This window comes from Cebus imitator, unplaced genomic scaffold (genome assembly GCF_001604975.1).
Source record: "Cebus imitator isolate Cc_AM_T3 unplaced genomic scaffold, Cebus_imitator-1.0 Scaffold2, whole genome shotgun sequence".
Taxonomy (NCBI): domain Eukaryota; kingdom Metazoa; phylum Chordata; class Mammalia; order Primates; family Cebidae; genus Cebus; species Cebus imitator.
The window spans coordinates 13,093,460-13,120,137 of NW_016107317.1; the positions used below are offsets into that span (position 1 = coordinate 13,093,460).

The window sequence follows — 26,678 nt, forward strand, 5'->3', positions numbered from 1 at the left end:
AAAAAAAAAAAAAAAAAAAAATTAAAGTTGGAAATAATAAAGTTTTTTTAAAAATGTAGAGATGCAAGGAAATAGCATGAGCCTGAAAGGCAGAAAATGATGCAGCAAGCACAGGGAACAGAAACCCCATTAGATTTTGGCCTCACATTCCAGGTTTTAATAGTTGTTTTCTATTCTGTATACAGACAGAAAATGAGAGTAAGCTGCTGACTGGTCGATCCTGCCATCAGAGTACACGTTTGGAAGCATATTCCCATTTGCCCACAAATTTCTGTCACCTGTGGGAAGAAAACAATTCTGTTAAGTATATATTATTTTGCATATACTGTAGAAAATAAACATTCCTGAAATTTGCCTTCATCTCTTCATGTCCTTAGTATAAATCATATCTCTGACAGGTAAGTTATTACTTGTAAAGTGCTTAGAACAGTAGCTGACACATTACAAATACAATTGAATTAAATTAAGTAAATAAATAGTGAAGGCTTCCTAGAGAAGGATAGCAGCTGCAAGTCTTCAAGAGCACAAAAAAACTGAACCATTTATGCCAAGAAATCTCTTTCTAAAGAGGTTTTTGATAACAAACTCAACTTCTTACATAAATATACAGTTATTTGGATTATTTCTTCTTCTGTCAGTTTTGTTAGGTTATGCCTATCAATAAATTTTTTCTATTATATGTCTTTAGTGGATTTGTTTCTTAGAATCTACTGGTATAAATTGGCATTCCCTATACTTTTCATCTCTTTAGATCTGTAATGAAATTCCACCTTTAATTCTTGATATTGGTAATCTGTGTTTTCTCTCTTTGCTTCTTAACCAATATTTCTAGAGATTTCTAGTCTTATAAATGTTCTCAAATAATCAACATGTGGATTTGTTAATTTTCTCTATTGTTTTGCTGTTTTCCCTTTTCCTTTTTTATTTCTGCTCTTATTTGCTCCCCATTTAAAATCCTTCTTTCTACTTACGTTTCATTCAATTTGTTCTTTTTCCAACCCCTTACAAAAAAAAAAAAAAAAAAAAACAGAGCAATGATTTGCAACTTTTTTCTTTTCTAATATAAGCATTTAAAATATATATTTTCCTCTAAGCACTGCTTTTGTTACATCGCATAAATTTTTATATAACATCATCATCATTCAGTTAGAAATATTTTCTAATTTCTCTTCTAAATTCTTCTTTGATCCATAGGTATTTTGAAGTGTGTTTTTTAATTTCTAAATATTTCGAAGGAGGGAGAGAAGTAGGAGGAGAGACAGAGAGAGAGAGACAGACAGACAGACAAATGGAGAGAGCGTGTGTGTGTGTGTACACGTGTGTATGTGTGTATTTAATTTTTATTTCTAATTTAATTACTTTGTGGTCAGAGAACATACTCTATTATTTTATCTTTTGAAAATTCTTAGACTTATTTTATGGCTCAATAAAATCTATCTTGATTAATATTCCACGGTACTTGAAAAAAATGTGTATTCTTTTTTGATGTAATGTTCTGTGAATATCAGATCAAGGTGTTTGTGCTGTAACTGTTAATATTCTTACTGATTTTTCTGTATAGATAATTTAATTCTATCAATTAGTTAGGGAAGAACAATAAATTAACTATGATCATGCCTTTTGCCCTCTGTTAGTTTTAGTATCAGACATTTGGAATTTCTAGATACATATATATTTCTAGATACATATATATTTATGATTGTTATACTGACCCTTTCATTATTTTAAAACATCTTTTTGGTTACTTTGTCTGATATTAACATTTTCACACTAGTTTTCTTCTGCTAACTGTTTACAGAATATATTCATTTTCCATCCTGTTGCTTTCAACTGCTCTGCGTTCTTATATTTAAAGCATATCATTTATAAACACTACATACTTGGATCAAGCTTTTTTAAATTAAGTCTGACAATATCTGCCTTTCAATTGGAATGTTTAGTATTTCTGCATACAAAATTATAGATACAGTTGGATTTAGGTCTACCACTTGGCTATTTATCCTTGTCCCATCTGTATACTCTTCCTCTGCTCCTCTTTTCCTACCTTCTTTTGGTATAGTACTATTTTATTAGTATAATAATTTACATACTATTTAGGTTTCTTATCTATCCTCTTTTTGTTTTTCAGTGACTCTCCTAAAAATTGGAACATTCCTTTTTAACTTACCACAGTTTAGTTCAGGTTAATATTGTGCCACTTCATGTAAAATACAAGAATCTTGCTAACGTGTAATTCCACTTGCCTCCAGTCTTTGCCATTATTGTCATATATTTTATATCATGTTACAAAATAATGACATACAATATAATTTTCCTTTTAAACATTGTTGACTTTTAAAGAAATTAAGCCAAAAAAAGTCTAATTGAACCCTATATTTATGATTTCTAGTGCTCTGCATCCTTTCCTATATATTTGATATTTCTGTATGGTTTCATTGATCAGCAGCCTGAAGAACTTTAACATTTCTTATAGTGCAGGTCTGCTACAGACAATTGTCTTGTCGATTTGTTTGAAAAATATCTTATTTATATTTTTGCTTTTTAGAGACAGGATCTTGCTCTGTCACCCAGGATGGCATGCAGTGATGCAATCACAACTCACTGCAGCCTCGACCTCCCAGGCTCTGGTGATCTTCCTGCCTCCCTCCCAAGTAGCTGGGACTACAAGTGTATAACACTTCACACAGCTTATTTTATTATTATTATTATTTTTTTTTTGTAGAGACGAGGTCTCACTATATTTCCCAGGCTGGTCTCCAACTCAGCTCAAGTAATCCTCCTGCCTGAAAGTGTCTTTATTTTATCTTCGTTTTATAAGTACATGTTGGCTGGATATAGAATTTTAGGTTGACATTTTTATTTGTTTCAGTACTTTAAAGATATCTTCTGGCATCCCTCATTTGTGATAAGAAATTAACCATCATCCATATCATCATTCCCCTATGTGAAATGTGATTTTAGTTCTGACAGCTTTCAATGTTTTCTCTTTATCTTTGATTTCAACACTTTGACTATGAAACTGTTGGTGGTTTTCTACGTCCTTGCCCACGAACAAAGTATGAACGCTGCTATAAAGTCTTTGCTAGTGCCAGCTTCTGGATCACCTAAGTGCTTGTTTCTATTAACTACTTTCTCTGGACTATGGGTCACACTGTCCTGGTTTTCTGTATATATAGTAAACTTTTATTTTAAACTGGACTTTATGGATGATACATTGTTGTTTTACTATCTTCCTCTAAGAGTGTTTTTATGAATAGTTAATATTATTAATTATTGGCTAATCACTTCAAATCTGTGAAGGCTTGATTTGGCTAATCACTTTAAATAAATTTAAAATTACTGGCTAATCACTTTGAATTGTGAAGGCTTGTTTTGATATTTGATATGTATGTCTACATTAATTGTGGTTTTTTTGTTTGTTTGTTTGAGACAGAGTCTCATTCTGTCACCCAGGTTGGAGTACAGTAGCACAATCTCTGCTCACTGCAACCTCCACCTCCCAGGTTCAAGCTATTCTCCTGCCTCAGCCCCTCCAGTAGCTTCGATTACAGGTATGCACCATCATGCCTGGCTAACTTTTATATTTTTAGTAGAGATGGGTTTCACCATGCTGGCCAGGCTGGTCTTACCTCAAGTGATCTGGCCTCCTTGGCCTCCCAAAGTGCTGGGATTACAGGTGTGAACCACTGAGCCCGGCCAAGTCTACATTAGTTTTGTCCACAGTCCTGAGGCAATTCCTATAATCCAAGGATCTATTCTCTATTTCTAAGGGACACCCTTCCAAGGATTCAGTGCCCATGACTTTATCAGTTCTTCTAACTTGGTATGATTCAAATCCCAAACTCTGTCTTTAGTACAGTAGACAGCCACTGAAATTTCTGTTCAACTCTTCACACATTCCAGCCATTGCTTAAAGTCTCGAAACTCCCTCAAGAATGTACAGTTCAGGGCCAGTCAAGAATTAAAGGAGAGTTTATACATAAAATTTGGGGCTTCCCACTCCTGGGGTCTGCTCTTTCTAGGATTTGCTCTATTACTTTCCCACTGTTTTGTCAGCCTTGAACTCCATACTCTGAGTCCCCAAATCAAGAGAATTGTGGCTTTCTTCTAGAGTTAGATATGCCCCCATGCATAATGGTCCAATCTTTTCAAAGCAACCTTAAGAGCCACTCTAAAAAATCTAAATCAAATCATATAAGTCTTCTACTCAAAACTCTTTGATGGCTTATTCTTAAAATGAAATACCATGATGTATCAAGTCTAATATCACTAAAGTCCTAGCTACCTCCTTCTTTCTTACTCTTTAGGCTCCACTAACTTCCTTGAAGTTTGTTTTGTTGTTGTTTTGTTTTGTTTTGAGACAGTTTCACTTCGTTGCCCAGACTGGAGTGCATTGGCACAATATTGGCTTACTGTAACCTCTGCCCCCCGAGTTCAAGCAATTCTCATGCCTCAGCCTCCTGAATAGCTGGGATTACAGGTGCCTGCCACCATGCCCAGCTGATTTTTTCTATTTTAGTAGAGACGGGGTTTCACCATAGGCCATCTGCCTGTCTTGGCTTCCCAAAATGCTAGGATTACAGGCGTGAGCCACCACGCCCAGCCAATGTTTTTTTGTTTTTATTTATTTTTTATTATACTTTAAGTTCTGGGATACATGTGCAGAAGGTGCAGGTTTGTTACATAGGTATACACATGCCATAGTGGTTTGCTGCACCCATCAACCTGTCATCTACATTAGGTTTTTCTCCTAATGCTCTCCCTCACCTAGTCCCCCCACCGACCCTGCAACAGGACCTGGTGTGTGATGTTCCCCTCCCTGTGTCCATGTGTTCTCATTGTTCAAACTCCCACTTATGAGTGAGAACATGCAGTGTTTGGTTTTCTGTTCTGTTAGTTTGCTAAGAATGATGGTTTCCTCCATGTCCCTGCAAAGGACATGAATTCATCCTTTTTTATGGCTGCATAGTATTCCATGGTGTATACATGCCACAACAAACATACGAGAAGAGCTTATCATCACTGGTCATTAGAGAAATGCAAATCAAAACCACAATGAGATACTATCTCACACCAGTTAGAATGGTGATCATTAAAAAGTCAGGAAACAACAGATGCTGGAGAGGATGTGGAGAAATAGGAATGCTTTTACACTATTGGTGGGAGCGTAAATTAGTTCAACCATTGTAGAAGACTGTGGTGATTCCTCAAGGATCTAGAACCAGAAATACAATTTGACCCAGCCATTCCATTACTGGGTATTTACCCAAAGATTATAAATCATTCTACTACAAAGACACATGCACACGTGTTTATTGCAGCACTGTTCACAACAGCAAAGACTTGGAACCAAACCAAATGCCCATCGATGATAGACTGGATAAAGAAAATGTGGCCGATGTTTTTTAAATGCACCAAATGTTTTTACCACTCAGATTCTGCATGTGCTATTCCTTCAATCTGAGTGCACTTCCAGATTTTCACTTGACTAGCTCCTCTCATCATTCAGATCTTAGTTTCAATATAAACTCCTCCAAGGGAGCTAACCTTACATTCTATTTAGAGTAGCCTCTGCACTCTGCCCCAGGCATTTTCTGTCACAGTTCCCTGTTTTGTTTATAGACTATATCACTATCTTAGAAGTACCTTTTTCTAAAATGTTACTTTTAAAATTTCTATATCAGTCAGGACTTTTTAATTTCTCCCAGTCAGCACTCAGGACAAGTTAGGTTATGTCATGCTTGGAGTCATGCCAATTCCAAAATCTCAGCGGCTTCAAACAATGAAAGTTTATTTTCCTTCTTATACTGCGTGTCTATTAAGGATCAGTTAAGGGCCCTACTCCGCACTGCCTTCACTCTGGCAGACTCAGGTAGACACAGCAGCAACTGTCTAAGAGCACTGCTGATAGCCAAGGAAGAGAAAAAGAAGCTGGAGGGTCTTGCATGTGCAATCAAATGCTCTAGCTCAGACATGTCACATATCACCCCTGTTCTGACCTAACCAGCCATAACTAATCACAAGTACAACCTCACCATGTGTCAGACATGATGAGACAAAAATATCTGACGAAGTGCATGAATAACCACAATTGTATATATTTCCCCCACCGGAATACATAACCTATAAGAACAAAAACCTTGAGTGTTTTGTTATTATTCACCACTGTATTCTTAGTGCATAGAATCAAGCTTCCAACATAATAGACACACTAGAAATACCTCTCGAATGAATGTATAACATCTCTTTTATTACCCTTTCTTACATACCTAAAGAAAAAATATGTCTAGACCTGCTCAAAGTATTGTATCTAAAGATCTTCCTCCACCCACTGTGACAATGTTCTGAAGAAGAGTAAAAATATTCTTCTTTCATATTCAGTTTGATCTGTCATCTAGAATTCAGCTGTTAAGCAAATTCTCTGCCCTCTTTTAAACATAGATATTGTTAAGCACTTGTGTTCACAAAATTCAGTGGACGGCATAGAGTTCAGTAATCTGTTTAAGCTCTAAATAGACGCAGGAGAGCAACCCAGAAATGAATGGATAGGGTCATCTTCATGTGCCTGAACTAGCAGACTCATGGCTGGGGTTGTAACAGGGGAAGAATCTGGGAGGTCTGTGAACATCCATCTCTATAACCCCCACCCCCACATGGACAGAACATCTATTAATCCCTAAAGAAGGAAAGATGCTTTTCTTACTCTAAGTGGGGACTTACTCTAAGTCAGAACTTTGAAGACAATCAACTATGACTTCCCCACATGGCTGTCTCCAGGGCCACATTCCCCACCTCCAGTGCTGAAAATACTGTTACAGAGTTAGCACTGCTAAGAGAAGAGTCCCTCTTAAAAATTATTAAGTAACTCACCCATCCTAAAAAGCATCTTTCTTTTCTTCTATGCCCCACTGGAGGGAGGGAGGTGAGGTGGGCAGCCCCATTAGGGAGCATAATAGGGAGCTGAGAAGAGCAAAGGAACTGCCAGAATAAAAATCATGGATCCTGCATTCTCTCAGAGGAATACACAGAGCTTAAGGGCTTCACTAAAACACCAACTTTATACCTTATTTAATTTAGAAACTAAATAAAGCTATACATATTTATGTGTTTATTGGTGTCTCCCTTTTATTTAGGGAGGGAGGGCTTGCTATAAAGGGACCCTATGACCGGCTGTCCCATCTGCCTCCACTTCTCCTCCTACTCTCTTTTCTGTTCCCTCTGCTCCAGCCACTGACCGTCTTGCCACCTTGTTCAACAAACACTCTAACACCACTGCTTTCAGGCTTTTAGAGCTTCCCTGCCCTCTTCTTGAGATGTCTTCCCTCAGAAAGCTACCAATATTGTTCCTTCATCTTCTTCAGGTCATCTCATTAGAGTGGGAATTCTGGGAACTCTGTGGACCCCTCCCTAGACTCTTCCTGCTTCATTAGTTGCCACAACATTTATCACCCTCTGATATAATATATAATGATTTATTTATTATCCATTTTTTCATACTACATTGTAAGCTGTCAGGGCAGGGACCTTGTTGGGTTCAATGCTGGATCCCCAGGGCCTAGAAAATGCTAAGTATTTACTGAATGAACAAAATCAAGTCCTGTATCATTAAGGCTCCTACACTTTGCAAAAGAGACAAATTAATGAGCATCATCCACAAGTTCAACAAGCGCTAAGCTTCAAAAAAGAAACTCAATGACATTAACACCTTCATAGCTTAATATATCAATGAGCATAAATCTGCTTTTTCTTAAAGTCTCTTCTAGTGTCACAAATAACCACCAGAACCATACATTTGTTTCTTTCAGCAAACTTGGAGAATAAAGTAAGATGATCTAATGATAATTTAAGTTGCCAATTTTAGAAATAGATTGTTATGCCTTATGTTCAGTATATGATGGGAATGGACTCAAGGAATAGGAGTCCTTAAAATGATGTTATTTAGAAAAGAAGAAAAGTGTATTGCTACTATCTGTCTTCCTCACATATTCTCCTCCTTCCTTCCCCTCTATTTCATTCTCATTGTCACTATTTCTAAGTCAAGCCTTGATTACCGGAGGTCAGGCGTATTACTGCAACTGTGGCCCACCTCCATGCCTCAAGGCCAACTAAGCTTGCATGCATTTTCCTACAATACTATTTTGATCTTGTCATCATTGTGATCAAAAACTTTTTCTTCTCTGACTTCATACATTCTGTTTTTTCCCACAACAGGTTTCTATAACGTTTTAAAATTTACAAACCAAGAAGGGAGGGATATACTCCATGGTTTCCTATTGTTTTCAGAATGAATTTTAATTTCCCAACCTGGAATTCCAGACCCTCCACAATTTGCACTGAAGCTTCTCTTTCCTGCTGCCAGTATACCCAAAACTACAGTACTGATCCAGGAAAACTGGCCCACTCACACTCTACACTGCAACCATTTTGCCTTTTCCTTCCCCACAACTTTGTGCTTGCCATTTCTCCAGTTGGACAGCCCTCCTCCCTCCAACAGAATTCCACGGGAGTTGAATGGCAAAGCTCAGATTCAGACCCAGGAAATGTAGAAACAGTGATCAAACACCGAGACTTTTTTGGTGATAGTCATCATTGTTAGAGATTTGCAGAGATTGGCTGAAAATGTAACAAAGACGCTCTCACCAATTCCATTCACCCTGAGATTCTGTGATTCCCACAAACTCCTACTTCACTAGGAAGCTTCATTTGATGATTTCTCTCGTATATGACTTCTTGTCCCCTTCAAAACAGCTGTCCCTCCCACTCCCACTGCAGTGTTGGCCATTTATCATATTTGATAATTTTCCCTCCTAAAAGGCAGAGGCTCATGGCATCTGGTGCTTTCCCTTGCAAATGATAGGTATTCAACACATTTATTAATGATGATGTTGAAAAATGGCATAGTTCAAACAGGAATAAATAGGAAAGGACTAAATAGGAAAGGACACCAAAAAAAAAAAAAAAAAAACCACTCTTTCCTGGGCTGCTGAAGAGCAAGTTCAAACTCACTCTCTCAGGTTTGTGTATTTGCTGGTTACTCTTAGCTAGTCTATTTCAATGTCCATGTCCTCAAGGATGCACAAAGTATCATAACAAGCATGGAGTAGCCTAAGAATATCTGGATTTGTCTCCTCTGAAATTAAAGGAAAGAAGTATAGTCCAACCAAGAACGTTAGGTTACTGATGGCCACAAGGGCAGGAAGCACTGTGCTGAGTTTCTCTGGGCTCCACAGCAATGACAGACTTTGTCCTGAAACTATACAACTTCTTGTAGGGGGAATTAAATGACTTTCTTTATCCAAAAAAGAGAGAGCTGGTCAGGCAGGAGGCGGTGCCAGAAAAAGATGCCAGAACACAGGCAATGCGGAGCAAAGCTGTAGGGAGTGGCCTAGCACAATCCGGTCCTAAGGCAGACAAGGCGCACCGGCTGCCAGTTCGCCATCTGGGATGCCTGAAAAGGCGCCTGTCTGGGAATCAGGAGGCTTCAGTTTATGTTCCAATTTTACTGCTGGCTACCGTTATGACCTTGGAGCCTGTACATTTCTATTTACCCATCAACAATAACTCTGGGTCACAGCCAAGAAAGGAATACAAATTAAAAACAACAGGACTGCTTGGACCACCTGCGATACTCAAAATCAGATACACAGTGTCAAGGCCACCACTGTAAAACAACTAAAGTCCGTCTTTGGAGAAGCCCGTTATTCCAGTCTGATCCTCTGCATATCCCTAAATCTTGTAATAGCCTTTCCTTTTCCCTGCTTCTATCTAGACCCCTGCACAGCAACACTGTTACCGTAACAGCACATTCGCCTACTTCCTCCCACCTGCCATCACTTATTTATCACTTGGGCACAAATCTCTCAATGATGGGAATTATTAACATCCTTGTCAGTTCATCATACCTTTCAAGTAGCATAATATTTTAAAGCCAGTGAAAATATCTTCAAGAAATGATTCTAGTTGTAGGAATTAACAAAAGATAAAAGGAAACAAATCAGGGGAAAATTCTGGCAGCATCCTCTCAAATCACATTACTCACCCAGCCAGGACTGATTACTCCATTATTTGATCAATAAGCAAACTAAGACCTCTATCAATATGGTTTTAAATGAATCAAGTAATCAAGCACTTTTCATTTCCAATTTTCCCATATGCTATTTACCCAGCTGTCAGATTCCACCCTGGCTGATGACATCTCACTAATAGTAGAGTGGTTTCCCTCTGCACTGTGTATATGAGTCTGCCTTCTGTAATTCCATGTGATAGCCCCCTTTGTGACAAACTTCTACCATTACCTCCCATAGATGGGAAATAAGAAAAGGATGTGGAGGCAATGATTGGACCTGGTAAGAAAAGAGTCTCTTGGCCCCTGAATGACTCATTTGTATCAAGTACAATAAAAAAAAGTACCTAGAAAGGTACCCCGGTTTGTAATTGCTTAATTATAATGCTCTAACCTGACTTAGTTTATTAAGTCCTTGAGGTATCCTTTTACAGTGTTTGTATCCTCTGTCCTACGGGAACTAGAGCAGCCAGACGATTCTATCACACTGAAAGCTGCAGCTCATTGCCCTTTAGCACTAATGGCTGTGCAACTGACTGCACTGCAAACTAATGAAGGTACCTAATAAGCAGGTGTGGGAGGAAATGGCCATGTACTTGGGACTTCCAGCCACACCTTCTTTTCCTGCCCTAGGAGAGAGAACATAACAGGAACATAAAGTAACAAGATAAACTTTTTGAAAAGGGCTACAAATAGTTAAGTAGCTCGAATACAACAAATTTCCCTTTGAAGAAGGGCGTTCCTTGGGGTTTTTTAAAACATCAAATATCAATAAATTTCCAGTTTACCTTTCCTAATATAACATCTTTTTAAGAAACTGCTTTTTAAAATTCCTTATGCCAGAGGGTCACTCCAAACTTTGAAATGGCATTTTCTCTAACTTATATTCTATGGTCACTTTAGGGTCTAAAATTACTCTGTGAAAAAAGACTGAGTGTTGACAATTCAAGCACCTAGAAGAGGTATGATTCCAGCACTCAATATAGACTGGTTGAAAATGAAGATGGTGACAACATTAAATATTTGTCACGAGTGTCAAAATATTTTGAGGGGACAAAGCTTAAAACTATACATATTCTAAATAGCATTTGGCTATATAGACAATGTTTGTTCAAAAAATTTTCCCAAAATGAAGTCCTTAGCACTCTGATAATACAATTCTTAAAATAGTTGTTGACATTTACCCTGAATAGTCATAAATACAGTTTTTAAAATATATACTCTCAACTAGCATGATAAACTTGGTCATTTATACCTTTCAGCTATTCAGATCTCAAATTAACGCAAAGGAAGTCAAACCATCCTCCATCACTATATTAAAATAATAGTTTTTTATTCCTAAATATCTAATTCTTCATGTTTTGATATTCCTGTATCACCATGACTACGTTGCCCATGCTTTCCAGAGGCTTTAAATATTTTGTTTTGAAATGGTAAAGTTATATGTGCAGTTCAACATACCAAAAAAATTCAAACTAAGCTTAAAGCTAAGAAAATAGAAAACAAACTGGCATTTCACTTTATTAAATTCATTAAATGACAAAATACTGTTGAGTTACTTGGTATTATATGGGAGATGTCCTTTTTGTTACAGTGAAATGAAAGAAACCAGAATTTGTCTTCTCAAATCTCTGAATATATTGCGAATGCTTTTGTCCCCAATCTTCCTGTTTCAAACTAAAACAGACATAGGTATATAGAAAATAGCAAACCCCTTAATGGTTTGCATAATACAAACACGAGAAAAGTACATTTTCAGCATGTATGCATCTATTGTACCCATTTAGTTGTCAAATTATTCTATTTTTTTTAACTACAGCATTTAAAAAAGAATCATGATTTTTTATGCAGCTGGCTATCTTGGGGTAAGCAAAGGTGTATATGAAGTGTTTATCATAGTCAAGTACAGGTCCACAATCCAGTTTCAACAATTCTGAGATCCAAAAGACTCTGATTTTTATAATGAATTTACTGGTGAAACCTGACCAAACCTGAATCCATTTAGCTGCAAAACCTAACCTGAACTTACTTGAGTCTGTCCATGGTCTTTACTTATCCAACTTCATGTAAATATGTATACATATATACAGAAATATTAACATGTCTGATAATGGGATATTTAGCAGGGTGACCTTAAATAAAGGCACAGGCTCTAAATTCTGAAACACATCTGCCCTCAGGGTTTTGAATAAGAAGTGGTGGGCCAGGGCCAGGCACAATGTCTCCTGCCTGTAATCCCAACCCTTTGGGAGTCCCAGGTGGGTGGATCACCTGAGGTCAGGAGTTCAAGATCAGCCTGGCCAACATGGCAGAACCCCATCTCTACTAAAAATACAAATTAGCCGGGCATGGTGGCCCATGCCTGTAATCCCAGATACTTGGTAGGCTGAGGCAGGAGAATCACCTGAACCAGGGAGGCGGAGGTTACAGTGAGCCAAGATCATGCCACTGCACTCCAGCTTGGTGACAGAGCAAGGCAGAGTGAGGTTCAGAGAAAGAAAAAGAAAATGGTGGGCCTGGAATAAACTTAGTAACTCATACCCTTGCTGTTCTGTGAACTATTCAAGGTAAATGGGCCATCACTTATGTGCTCATGACATGGGGCTGTCACTTCCTTAACTCATTATCTTCTCCTCTAACCAGATTCTCCTAAGGACTTTCATTTTTTCAAGGAAGATAATCACTCCTCCCAGCCTAATCTTCCTAGTTACCTTTAATTTCACTCTCACTCTTGCCTAGAGTTGTGGGAACTTTCACATGGCCTCACATACCCCAATCTGCTTGCCCATTGCTCCGCCCCTTATTTTAGACTAGTCTGAACAAACTTAAGCCAGAATTATTGCAGGTAGCCCCCTAAAATACCTTCTTACTTCCTTTTTACTCCCTGAATCTCTCCCTTTCCAATTCCCCTAAAATTTTGTTTCAAGACTAATCTTGTCATCTCACACATTGTTCAAATATTTTCTGTGACTTAAGATCATAATAGAAGAAATAAAATCTAAAGATAGAAGACTGGCATTTAAAGACTAAAGAATTTTGGCCCAACCTACCTTTTCACTGCAAGTCCTTTTTCCTAACATAAATTGTTCTCAGTCAAAATGAGCATGAATTCTTCATTTTTTCCCCCAATCTACCCCATGACCTGAAATCTGCAATGAATGCCTTTCGTCATATCTGAATCCCACTCACACTTGAGACTCAATTTAGGTCCCACATGGGCAACAAAGCTTTGTTTCATTGTCCTGGCCCACTACAATCCTCTCTCCTAAATTCCCATAGCACTCAGTCTGTACTGTTCATTTGATACTCGATACACATTTTCTTGTATCATCAGAGGTCTAATTTTTCATGCATATGTATCTTGTCTCTTTATTCAGATATTAAATTCCTTGAGATCAGAGACCATGTCTTATTTTTGAAGAATGAACAAATAAATACCTTTCTGTATCTTACAATAGAAAAAAAAAATAGTGGCAAATACAACATGTAAAGGATGAAGAAACATTAATTTATTTATTCAATCAAATGTATTGAATGCTACTGTGCCAGGAATTATTTTAGGGACTGAAGATTAAATGTAAGCAAGAGCAACATAATATCTCACTCACAGAGTTTAGGGTATAGCTGGGAAATCTGACATTAATGAAACAATTATACAATAACTATATAAGCAAATACGTGTTTCAAAAAAGAAATACGCAGTATTAACAGGTTTAGAATCATTTTCAGATGCTACACCTACCAACTCATTCTGAGGTGGCCTGCCTTCCAACCACCTGTTTCAGCTAAGTAATGCCTTCAATGAATACACAGAACATCATTCTTGTTAAGAGACTGACAGCTCCTTGCGGTGGAGGTCATCTAAAAATGTTAAAAGGTCAATGTTAAAACAAGAAAAATAACAGGAGTTTTTCTGAGAAATACATCGTCAAAGTCTTGATGTTCTAAAATCCATCCTTAGATAAAATTATTCAATCAAAGCAACTTGAACCCTGATTACTTTGCCCTTCAGAGAATTGTTTTCATGAAATAAAGCATCACACACAGACTTGCTTTCATGATTAAATGTTATGCTCGACACTTTGATGAAAGTTTGCTTTAAGACACAAGAATACGAAATCCATTTCTGCATTTGCCACTTCACCATTCAGCTTCTCCTGTACCAAGCAGAAGGAAAAGGAAATGCTTTACCAAAATTTACAGCAAGGAAGTTCTACAATTTGGTGCAAGGAAAAATACCTCTGCGGAGCTTACAATTTTTGTCACTGCTGATAACCACAGTGATGTAGTTTCCCCTTGTGCCCAGCTCTGAGGAAGCTCAATACAAAGCAAAGTTTTGAAACTCATGAAATCAAAACATATTTAATTCTGCCTTTTCTATGTTCCTGATTTTCTACTGCTACTGTATTATGCATATATGTTGTAAATAATTTCAATTCCTTTTTGGAATAAAAATTATTTATTGAATAAGCTCAAGAAATTAAATTCTCTCTCCTTGTAGATAAGTCCTAATTGTCAGCATTATAATTTTTGAAATCTCTATTCACGGATATCTCTAAAGTATAATCCCCCAAAAAGCTAGGATGCATTATTAAAACATATTTACAAAAAAAAAAAAAAAACAAAAACAAAACTAGAATCACCCAAGCAAACAAAAGAGAGAGGTACTGGAAGAGTATAAACTGACATTCCAATGGAATCTAACTTTATAAATCCTAATACCTCAAGATTTAGTGTTAAACTAAAAAAAAATTCTAAACATGTCAATTCTGATTTCAGAATTGCTCCTGAATTATGTCACTACCTAAAGAGTCACAAAATCATATTTATGTCTCACAGAAAAAGCAAATTTATAACCAATAAAGTACATTAAATCATGTGCCACAGAATCATTCACTCTTTCTCACACATGCCTTAAATTGGCAATACTGTACTGTCCTTCTGGAATCTACTAAGAAGAGATTTCCCATAACAAAATAAATGAAGGAAGACTTACAAGTTGACTAAATGAAAGGGATAATGGCATTCTATATAATATTTGTATTTGACATTTTATTAGAAAATTATTTTTTTAAAAGAAGCTGTTTAGTTGATCCACAAAATTATTTTGATCATTTTTGTAAGCCATTCCAATATTTCTGTAACAAAAATTTTTGTGCTTGTAATTAGCAATCTCACTCCTCCCAACATACACACATCATCATCACTACCACCGCCACCACCTATCAGAAGTTTGCATGTACAAATTGTTAAATATGCCCTTTAAAAAATGAATTATGAATAAATGCTAACTATTTGGGAACAGGGGCAGAAACAGTGATCATATACCAAGCCCATAAAACTTTTATGTTTACATTAAATTTTTAATTCCATTTCATATCATCGCATGGCTGTGACTCTTTGGTACAAATAATCACAAATGGGAGCTGAAGAGAAGACAACTGCAGTCTTACAGGAGGGAGTCAGAGAAAGTGTCACAGAGAAGATAATGCTTGAACTGAGATTTGAAGGAAAATGGAAAACTAGCCAAAGTGACAAAGCAGGGAGGAGCATAATGGGCATGGGAGAGCACATAGGCAAAACACTGGGGCATGAGATAACACGGCAGGCTTGAGAACCAGCAAATAACTCCCTGCAGTATGTGGAATGTCAAAGACCAGGTTTGGAGTGAGGAAGAAGTAGATCATAAATAGCTTTGGATATCAATCAAAGGAGTTTAGATTTTATTCTGTTGATAGTTCTGCACGTCAAAGTAACTCCGTCTTGAATGCTAATCCATCATGTTGACTTCTGACCAACCCTAGTTCTGTGAAGGCCTGTAAGATTTCTATGTTATCTATTTACCATGAATCCTTCCTTTAGGCCAGTTCCCTATCATGGATAAGCCCTGGGTCTGGAGGGTAACAGGCCAAGGATCTATCATCTTACAAGTACTAGGTCGCTATTAAATGTTGTTTCCTGAGAAACTGGATGTGCCAGCCTCTTTCTTCAGCCTCTCAGCTCCCTCAGTCTTTGGGGATAGGTTTGCACAGATCTGCTCACCACAGAACAGTGGTAGAAGCCATTTACCAATACAGAAAAAATAATTCCAGTAGCAAGATCCATAATGAACAAAAGGAGCAGATAACTAATAGGAGGAAATGATTAATAGTTCATGAAGCAAGGAAGAATCAATTCCCATGAGCAGAGACAGAAGGAGAAGACAAGTTCAAAGTTCATAAGAAATTGGATCAGAAAATGAGAGGGAAGAAGTTTGGAGTTCATCAGGAAATTAAATCAAGAGTCTTCACCAAGATTTACAGAAGGTTATGATTCCTTAGTATCCCATATAATTTCATAGAATTTTTAGTAAGAAAAAAAGAAGAAAATTGGCAATTAGAAGTAATAAAGCTGACTACATCACAGAATCTTTCCCACTGTAAGAAAACAAAAAAATGAACTCACTTCCATTATTTTAAAATAATTTGTACTGAATAAACCACTTGAAATCTAAAGTGTTTTTTTGGAGCTGATTATTTATACCAATAGGAGAATTAAAATGTAAGCCATAACTGAAATGTGACTTTAGCATAAGAGATAAAAGTTTGCAACAGAATAATTTAATAAAATGTAGCAATTACGAAACCAAATGCCCTGTTTATTATTAATACCATTAGCTTAATGGTATGATTCTCAATCAATCTTCAATAAAGGCAGAAAACTTTTCTCCAAACTGGATATTTTGGTCTAAATTTGCCTTAACTTCCTACACTAAGAACATTTCTTGAATGGGATCCAAATACATCCAGCCATTGCTTGCAACAGGTATCTATTGTTTTGTCTCCCAGCCCTCCCCACCCATTCTTGGAAAACGACCCGCTCCCATTCATTCTCCACCCTTATCTTCTTCCATCCACATAATTACGATGCAGAGCATGGTGCTTGTTTAATGTTTGGTGGATGATCCAAAAAAACTGAGCTCCTAAATATTCTCTGTGTTTATGACCCATCTCTCCGCTCCACTTTAGGACTCACTCTCTGAAGACCACACCCTACTTGGGAATCACCACTGAAGAATAGTTTACTTCTGTTACAACATGTCATCTGACCACACCCACCAATCCTTTCCCCTTTTCTTACTCCTATCTCATCTGTTGAGTTTCATCCAAATCTTCAGGTCCCTGCCCATTCCTCCCAGACCATCACCTCCCTCACCTGTTCTCCATGTCCAGCCCGAACTCCCTGTCAATCAAATCAATAATGCTTTTACTAGAATTCTTCATTTATTTTCCATCCTTTGTTTCCAATACAGCAAGCCTGGGCAGTCCTCACCCAGATGAATCATGCTCAAATTCTCTTCTGGATGACTAAGCTCTCAAAATGAATGCTCCTCAACAATCCAGATTGCTATCATTCAGATTTATAATGGCTAACAACCCTCAGCGATAATCAGCAACCCTCTCCTTTGTTCTGAGTCAGTTCATTTCCAAACTCCCTAGGGCCACTGTTCCAAACCTTGACCACTTTCATAAATCCCTTGTATCATCAAGCCCCTCTATCTTTATCGTCAGATCATCTTTTTCATAGTAATAGAGGTTATCAGGTGAAAGAAGAATATTCACCTTCCCATTCTTCCACCTCAAACACACCTATGGGAGTACCAATCTTTATCTCACTCATGCCTATGTTTGAGACACTGGGGTCTCTCCTCTTGTCCTCTCTAAGCCACCATTTCTACCTGTGTCTTAAGTCCCAGACCACAGAAATCTCCAGATGCTGTCTTTTTTCTACATATTTTTATCTCCACTTTAATCTAGCTCCTTCTCCTATAAATATAAGCAGGTCAATTAATCTTAAACCCCAAATAAAACTATCTGCACCACCACCAACAACAAAACTTCCCCTCGGCCCTTCTTCCATTTTTAGCACTTCTCCATTTCTTTCTTCTAGTTTCTTACTAAATGTCTAGAAACTATGTGCATATATTCATATGCATGCATTTTATTCATATATGCATAGACAATAAATATAAAATATGTGCATTTTATATATTTATATAATAAAAACAGATGGCAATAGTTTAAGAAATAGAGAAAAATATATATGTAATACTGTATGTGTCGGGGGGTGTATTTATTTATTCCTTAAATCATTGCCATTGCCATGATTTCTAACCCAGCCATTAGACCAAAAATACCTTCACTAATTCACCTATCATCTTACCACTGCCAAGTCCAAAGCTGTTACTAAATTCTCTTCCTAACTGACCCAGCTACAGCATTTAATACTACTTTCTTTTCCCCCACTCACACAGAGTATACGTTTATTTGTTTAGTCCTCCTCTCTCCTGTAGGAAGTAAATTTTTATGAGGGCAGAGACCTTGCCTGCTTGATTCACTGTCTAGAATTGTGTCTGGCATGTAATAAGTGATGAACATTTATTGAATAAATGTCACCTACCTCTAGGCAAAAATCGATTAATTCAGAGGTGGGAACCACACCCTAACTGAGACAACTTCACTCTCTTCTCTGAGAGCTTAAACTTGAGACCAGGAAAGTCAAGCCAGTCTCTCCAGGTAAATAAAAATTCACCTTCAGTGTAAACGGAAAATAAAGCAGATAGTATAGAGGAAGTCAGACAAACAGCATCCTCACAGATTTCAAGCCCTTGGTTCCATTCATCCCGCTGTCCAAAATAAATTCCACCCTCGGCCTATCCCAACGTCCTTACAGTAATCCTTTTTAACTTAAACTAATTTAGTCTTGTTGTTATTACCAAGAGATTCCTTATTAATACACTATTCTACAGTTGGATGGGTTCAAAATAAACATCCTAAAGCCAATGTTTAAAAAAAGGGGAGGGGGAGTTTAGAGTTCCAACTCCATGAATGAAAACGTGTAAAATATATTTAATGAAAATGTGGTATGATATGGCTGGGTGCAGTGGCATGATCTGGGCTCACTGCAACCTCTGCCTCCTGGGTTCAAGCAATTCTCCTGCCTCAGCCTGCCAAGTAGCTGGGATTACAGACATATACTGCCACGCCCAGGTAATTTTTATTTTTATTTTTTTTAGTAGAGGTAGGGTTTCACCATGTTGACCAGGATGGTCTTGATCTCTTCACATCGTGATCCACCCACCTCAACCTCCCAAAGTGCTGGAATTACAGGTGTGAGCCACCGCACCCAGCTGGTATTTTCTTTATGATTTATAAACTCTCTACTATACAATACTTAGGAACTATTTATGGGGGGAAAAAGCCACTTTCATGTTCATATCTTCTCTAAATAAAATTATATATATATATATATTCATTTTATCTTTTTTTGTGTGTGACAGAGTCTTACTCTGTCACCCAGGCTGGAGTGCAGTGGCATGATCTCAGCTCACTGCAACCTCTGCCTCCTGGGTTCAAGCCATCCTCCCCTTCAACCTCTCAAGTAGCTGGGATTACATATATGTACCACTATGCCTGGTTAATGTTTGTATTTTTAATAGAGATGGGGTTTCACCATGTGGGCCAGGCTGGTCTCGAACTTCTGACCTCAAGTGATCTGCCCATCTTGCCCTCCCAAAGTGGTGGGATTACAGGCATGAGCCACCACACCTGGCCTACTGCTATTTTTTTTGAAGTGAAGTTTGGTACTAATTTTGCCTCATGCTCGTTTTCCTTAGACAGTAGGTAAAGTATACCATTAAACAGAGAATGGTTGAAGAATCCCGTTACAACAATGCATGACAACTTCAGGCAGGAAAACAAACTCAAACGCCTCCTACACTGGCATTTAGAAACAGCAAAGTTGTACCTTGGAGAATAGAAATTAATTAGCAACATTGCATTTCATGGGTCATGGTACTTACCAAACAAACGCTGATGGAACAGAAATTTGCCAGCTATTAGTCCTATGAGAATGGCAAGCAGCCATAGAAGCACCTTCAAAATCCTCCAGCCAACTCCTCTAGGGTATTTATTCGTAACAAATGAAAAACAGTTTCCAACAACAATAACATTGGCTTCTGTTTGGCTATGAGAAACCGGGTCCTCCGCAAATATTAAGAAGTTAAAGAAGATCACCAAGTAAGCCACAATCATGCGAGACCAGGGATGCTGAAAATAGTAACGAAAGTCTTTACCCATTCTTCAAAACTTCAACTTCGTAGTTTACCTGTTTAAGAAAAGATAGATAGGGTTAGAGCAGGAAAACAAATAGTCTCTCTCTCTTCTTGTTATCAGTTCAGGTTTATAACAGTTCCATAAAATGTATTTGGAAAAAAATGATATCTGTTTCCACTTATGGCTCCAGGACAAGTACGAGAATGAGGAAAGTGAATACTGTCCCTTCCCTAATATCTAATCATACCTCTGATTATTTGAGGACTTGGGAAAGAAAGACAATAAAAGAGTAGGGGAGGAGAAAGGGGATGTGAGAGGGCAGAACACTGTCTAAGATTGGGATGGTGGGCAAGATGACATGCAGAGGTCCTCTGAGGTGGAAACGCAGAGCGGGCACAACCATGGCTCACTGCAGCCTCCACCTCCTGGGCTCAAGCAATCCTCTCACCTCGGCCTCCCGAGTAGCTTGAACCACAGGCATGTGCCACCATGCCTGGTTTCACTTTCGTATTTTCTGTAGAGACAGGGTTTTGCCATATACCTTAGATTGGTCTTAAACTTCTGGGCTCAAGTGATCTGCCCACCTAAGGCTCCCAAAATGCTGGGATAATGGGTGTGAGCCACCATACTCAGCCTCCTCTTTTTGATTATCACTTTTGTCTTACAATCATAATACAGAGTTATTTAAAAATCAAAACAACACAGAGGTAAAATGAGCATATATTAACAAAAATTAAACAATATTCTCTCCTCTGCCCAAATCCCTCTCCTCAGAGATTTGACTGCTTACAAATTTGGTGGAATTACTTTCAGATCTTCTTCTAAACACTGACAAATGTATATATGTGCATAAACTTTTATTAAAATGTTCATAGTCTAGTTATCAAATAATTTCAATAGAGTATAAGTTCTATGACATAGCTAAGTCTAGGACAGAGTAGTTGCCCACAGGAAGGACTGGACAGCTTTGCACTAGGGAAATGAGAACAAACAGGGAGATTTTACAGAGGACATGCCCAAGACTAAGGCTGGAGGATTAGTAGAATTTTTTTCTAGTCAGGAAGGGACGGATAGAAGGCTAGCCACTCTAGGCAGTGACCACGGCGCATCCAAAGGCAAAGAGCACTGCAAAATATGTAATATGACCACAGTAGTGGGTCCTAACCTGAATGTGCACTGAAAGTACATAGCTGTCTGCAAATGCAAATGTTCAAGCCCACCTCCAAAGTCTTGCTCAGCTCCTCCCTCTCCCCTCTTTGGGAACCAGCTTTCCCATAAAGAACACAAGCTATAACTTCCACATGAAGAGATCTGTCTGGGTCCACCATGGCTTGTAAGTGGATGATTACATCTTTCTAATTCTGGGGTTTGGCTTTCGTGAGCCCATTTGCTCTCAGACTAAACTATGTGTTTTTCAGCAATAATGCTGATTAAATCTTAGATATAAAAAATAATACAGGCAAAAATTTGACTGCCATCTGCCAATTCATTTTTCTTCTCTCTCAATTTATTCAGAATTCAGAAAGGGAAGAGGGAGAAGAGGGTCCCTTACAAAGCCTACAGCATTTTACATGCCAGGCTCTGTGCTGGATGTCCCCATGTATCGTTGTGTCATTTTTGTCATAACAACCCCCTGAAATACCGTTATTATCATTTCTGTCACTTCAGTTTACAAGGTGGAAATTGGGGTTGACACAGATTTTGTAACTTGCTCAAAGTCACCCAGCAGGAGATCTCTGATCTGAGCCTCTGAGGCTGACTCCAGGGGAATGATCACTGTTCTCTGCAAACAGGCAGATCAACTCCTGGCACTTTCCTTACCTAGAGAGTAGGCCCAGGGCCCAGTCCCAGGAATGCCATCCCTTGAATGTCTTCTGGAGACATGTTCTTCTCTAGACACAATTACATTAATTCCGTAATACCTACTTCTAATACATAAGAAAATGTGTGTGTGTGTGTGTGTGTGTGTGTGTGTGTGTGTGTGTGAGAGAGAGAGAGAGAGAGAAAGAGAGAGAGAGAGAGAGAGAGAGAGAGACAGAGAGAGAGAGAATCTTTTATAAACCCTGAACACTTGGTAGGGGAGGATCCTAAGTCAATGGAAGATCTGAGACAGTCTCCAAGGTTCCCAAGTCCCAATCCAATATTCTGGGCTGATAAATACCAATTCAACCCACAACCTTAGTTAATGAAGACTTGTCATAACTATTTTACAAAAGCAATATAAACATGCAAAAAGACTGGCAATAGAATTCAGCCTAGCAAATAGTCACTGTGCCTTGGATTCATAAGCCTTCTAGGCAATTTCAAGTCCCTTGTTATCTTTGTTGAACACTCTGAAATCTGTCCCCCGGGGCTGTAGCTTGGATCGCCTAGGAATGGTGACTATTGTAAGAGTCTTGTTTTTCTTTTTGTATTTTTCAATATGAGGCTCATCACCTGCTATATAGCAGCAGAAACCTAAACATTTGATTCTCACACCAAAGACAGCAGAGCAAGTACTGAAGAACAAAAATGAACTTTTACGCGTTTTCATGATATTCAATGTATAAGAATGCCAGAATAGGTTGGTTTTCAACTCAACTTCACACAACACTTTTGGAAATGTCCAAAGACCACCATGACAAGAAAAATTCACAAAAATCATCTTAAGGCCCAGTGAGTCATGAAAAAGAAATAGTTCCTATACCCCCATCAGAACTAGAAAAAAAAGTATTATTTAAAAAGCTGTTATTACGAGTTGCTGTTGTTTCTTTTGCCAGTGAAGAATTCTGATATGGCTGCTACCACCACCTTCCCTCCCACCATGAACACACACAATCAAGGCAGTAGGATTTAGAAATACTACTGAAATACCATTATTATCATTCCTATCACTTCATCTTACAGAGAGGAAATTGAGGCTCACAAAGACTTCGTAACTGACCCAAAGTCACCCGGCAGAAGAGTTGTGAACTGAGCCTCTGGGGCTAATTCCAGGGCCTGATCACCATTTCCTGCAGACAGCCATATCAACTCCAATACATAAAATCTTGATTCTTTCTTTAAATGCATGCATTTTGGAGGGCTAGCACATACTTATTTTTTTGTTGTTTTTAACTTCAGAATCTTGCTTCGTGGGCTATGTAATGTCCACATGCTCAAGTTAAATTAGAACATTCAAAAAATTTCTGAGACAGCTGTTTCTCTCCAGCATTTATATTATTTTGGGAAAGAGGACTACATCATTGAGCAATAATCCTGCACTAGTACATGATCTTATTTAATTCCCACAGTAATGCCATGAATGCTACTATCACTCTCACATTACAGGGAAGAAAACAAAGGCTCAGAGCAGTTGCTGCCTGTTTAATTTACATAAGCAGTAAGTGGAAACATCAGGATTTGAATCCAGACTAACACTGTCTAAGATTGGGATGGTGAGAAAGATGAAATGCAGAGGTCCTCTCAGGTGGAAATGCAGAGCTGGCACAACCATGGCTCACTGCAGCCTCCACCTCCTGGGCTCAAGCAATCCTCCCACCTCGGCCTCCCGAATAGTTTGAACCACAGGCATGTGCCACCATGTCTGGTTTCACTTTTGTATTTTCTGTAGAGACAGGGTTTTGCCATGTACCTTAGATTGGTCTTAAACTTCTGGGCTCAAGTGATCTGCCCACCTAAGGCTCCCAACATGCTGGGATTACGGGTTTGAGCCACCACACTCGGTCTCCTCTTTTCAATTATTACTTTTGTCTTACAATCATAATACAGACTTATTTAAAAATCAAAACAATATAGAGGTAAAATGAGCATATATTAACAAAAATTAAACAATATTCTCTCCTCTGCCCAAATCCCTCTCCTCAGAGATATGACTGCTTACAAATTTGGTGGAATTACTTTCAGATCTTCTTCTAAACACTGACAAATGTATATATGTGCATAAACTTTTATTAAAATGTTCATAGTCTAGTTATCAAATAATTTCAATAGAGTGTAAGTTCTATGACATAGCTAAGTCTAGAGCAGAGTAGTTGCTCACAGGAAGGACTGGACAGCTTTGCACTGGAGGAATGAGAACAAAGAGGAAGATTTTACAGAGGACATACCCAAGTCTAAGGGCCCTTAATCTTTCTAATCTTTCTAACCTAGCCCTTAATCTTTCCAATATACCACAAAGCTGGAAGTGTTTCTTACAGCAAGGTATTTCCCATCATGCTTACAGCTTATTCTTTATTTCCACTAACAGCTTCAACTAGGAGAACAAAACAGGACCCCATTATTGATCATTTAAGCTGACTGGAATTTATTCTTGCCTCGTAATCTGTAAATTGATGTAATATTTTCTAGAGGGTCCCAAATTTCAAACCTTACATAATAATTTGGATAAGACCTCTGCTTAGCCTCACTTCATGACTTTGTACACAGGCTGCAAATGTTTGCCTAGTCATCTCAGCCCTGCTTTTTAGTTCCTTAGATACCCTGATATTATCAAGAGAACCAAAACTGTTTTCACCTCTGTAGTGCATATAAAACATCTTTACAATCAGTATAATCACTTGGTGAATCTACTGTTAATTTAAATCCAGGCTTGAGCCTGTTCAAATGGACTATGTTACACAGGGCACATAGTCTGCAAAACCTTTCCATTTTAAAACATTCATTTCTGTAACCACAGATGAGAATGAGCTTTTATCTTAGCTCCTAGCGAAATTATATCGAAATTATCTGTGTATCTATTTGTCTCCCTCTCTTGATCATAAGCTCCTCAGAGAAGGGGCTGTTTACTGCCAGGGCACAGCACAGTACTGGGCTCATATTGGGTGATCAATAGGCATCTACTGGATGAGCTGAGTGGTACATTCACAAAGAGAAGCTCCCTCATTGTTTAGGTGAGACGAGAAGAAGGTGGAGCAACCTGACATTCAACTTCCACCAAGGGAAACAAAGCGAAGAGGAGCAGTGGAGTCCAAAGACTGCATTGATGACTTGGCCAGTAACAATATTAATGCACTCCCACCCAATCACCTCTCACTTCAGCACAAGGTGATAAATTACTATTACTAAGGCTAACATTTATTGAGCACATACTATATACCAGACACTATGTTGATGAGTTTTACAAGCATCTCTTAAATTTCATAGCAACCCAATGAAGAAAATATTATTTTCCCCATTTTACAAATGTTGAAACTGAGATTTAGAGTTTAGTAACTTGTAAAGAATAACAAAATTAATTTATGCCAGAGCCATAATTTAAATCCAAGTCACCTCGCTTCAACGTTCCATTCAATGCCTTCCCCACATAAGGACATAAATTCCAAAATCTTACCCTTTACATTAGTTAGGAAGTTTCTGATAATAAAGCCATCTCATATTTTAAAAAGTCACAGTACTTCTATTTTGTGAAAAGGCACAGAGAAAACTGTCTGGGACTGATTTACAGACATATCAGTAGTTCTGTGTGGCTGGAACACCAGGTGCTTGGAGTTATGCTGTGACAGCTAAGGATAATTTGAAGCCAATCCAACAAATATTATTCAAAAGTGTTGGTCTGTATTTTACTGAGTAGAGAACAGAGAATTATCACAGTTTCAGAGCAGAAGAGTGATACAATCAGTGATGATATACAGATTTGTTAATTTTATAATAACATTCATTCATTCATGTGTTCAATATTTACCAATTGCCTATTTTTTGCTATCTGGGGAAAGAGTGATCCAGACAGAAGGAACAGAAGTTGCAAAGGCCATTGTCAGGTGCATGCTTAGAGCAAATCGAGGATCTGCATGGAGGGTAGTGTGACTGGATGAGTAGTATGACAGGTGTGGGGGAGTATGAAAGAGATGAGGTACACAAGGTAGCATCTGATCATGAGCAGGCCTTGAAGCTCTTCTGTGTGGGCTTTCACCTTGAGTGAGATAGGAAGTAGAGGAGGAACATAATCTGACTTACTATGTCAGAAGGGCCAGTCTGTTTCCTGGTTGAAAATATTTTGTAAGAAAGGAGGGCCAGGAACAGAAGCAGGGAAGCTACTGAGGAAGCTGTTGCCAAAGAGATGCAACTTGGACCAACCAGAGAGAAATTAAGGCAGGCAGTTTAAACAGCTCTACTTCTGGATACACTGAAAGAGAACGAATAAGATTTACTGATGCACTGGATGTAGACGTGACCTAGGCAAAATGCAGAATGGAACTGCCATATCCTGAGATGGAAAATGCATTTCCTGAGATGAAGACGGTTGCAGTAGATGTAGACAACAAACTTGTAATGAACACTTTTTGGTGCTTTTAAGGGTTTGGGCTCTTGGAAAGCACTTTACAAGAATTCTCTCAATTATTTCTGAAACTAGCCATTGGGATTTACCAGTGAAGAAACAGAAATTCAGAGGTTATGATCTGCCCAGGGCCATACAGCTACCAACTGACAAAAACAGGCATAACTACCTCTATACAACCCCAAAGTTATTGCTCTTAGTTACCTTTGTGTGTAGTATAAAATACAGAACAAAATGTCAATGGGAAGGAAGTAAGAGTAAATAC

The 26,678-nt window shown here is 38.1% G+C and overlaps 1 protein-coding gene across 4 annotated transcripts in view; it reads right to left on the reverse strand.

The window, feature by feature from the left end:
• The window catches only part of TMEM117 (transmembrane protein 117), a 530,078-nt gene that overhangs the window by 500,556 nt on the left and 2,844 nt on the right, over positions 1 to 26,678 (reverse strand). For 3 of the 4 annotated variants that reach the window (XM_017529749.2, XM_017529762.2, XM_037738890.1), the window contains exon 2: positions 19,905 to 20,209. In XM_017529749.2, coding sequence (XP_017385238.1) covers positions 19,905 to 20,181 — 277 coding nt within the window. In that variant the 5' untranslated portion in view covers positions 20,182 to 20,209. Of the gene's footprint in view, positions 1 to 19,904; positions 20,210 to 26,285; positions 26,357 to 26,678 lie in introns of those variants that run through there. The other variant, XM_017529758.2, reaches the window with a different exon arrangement.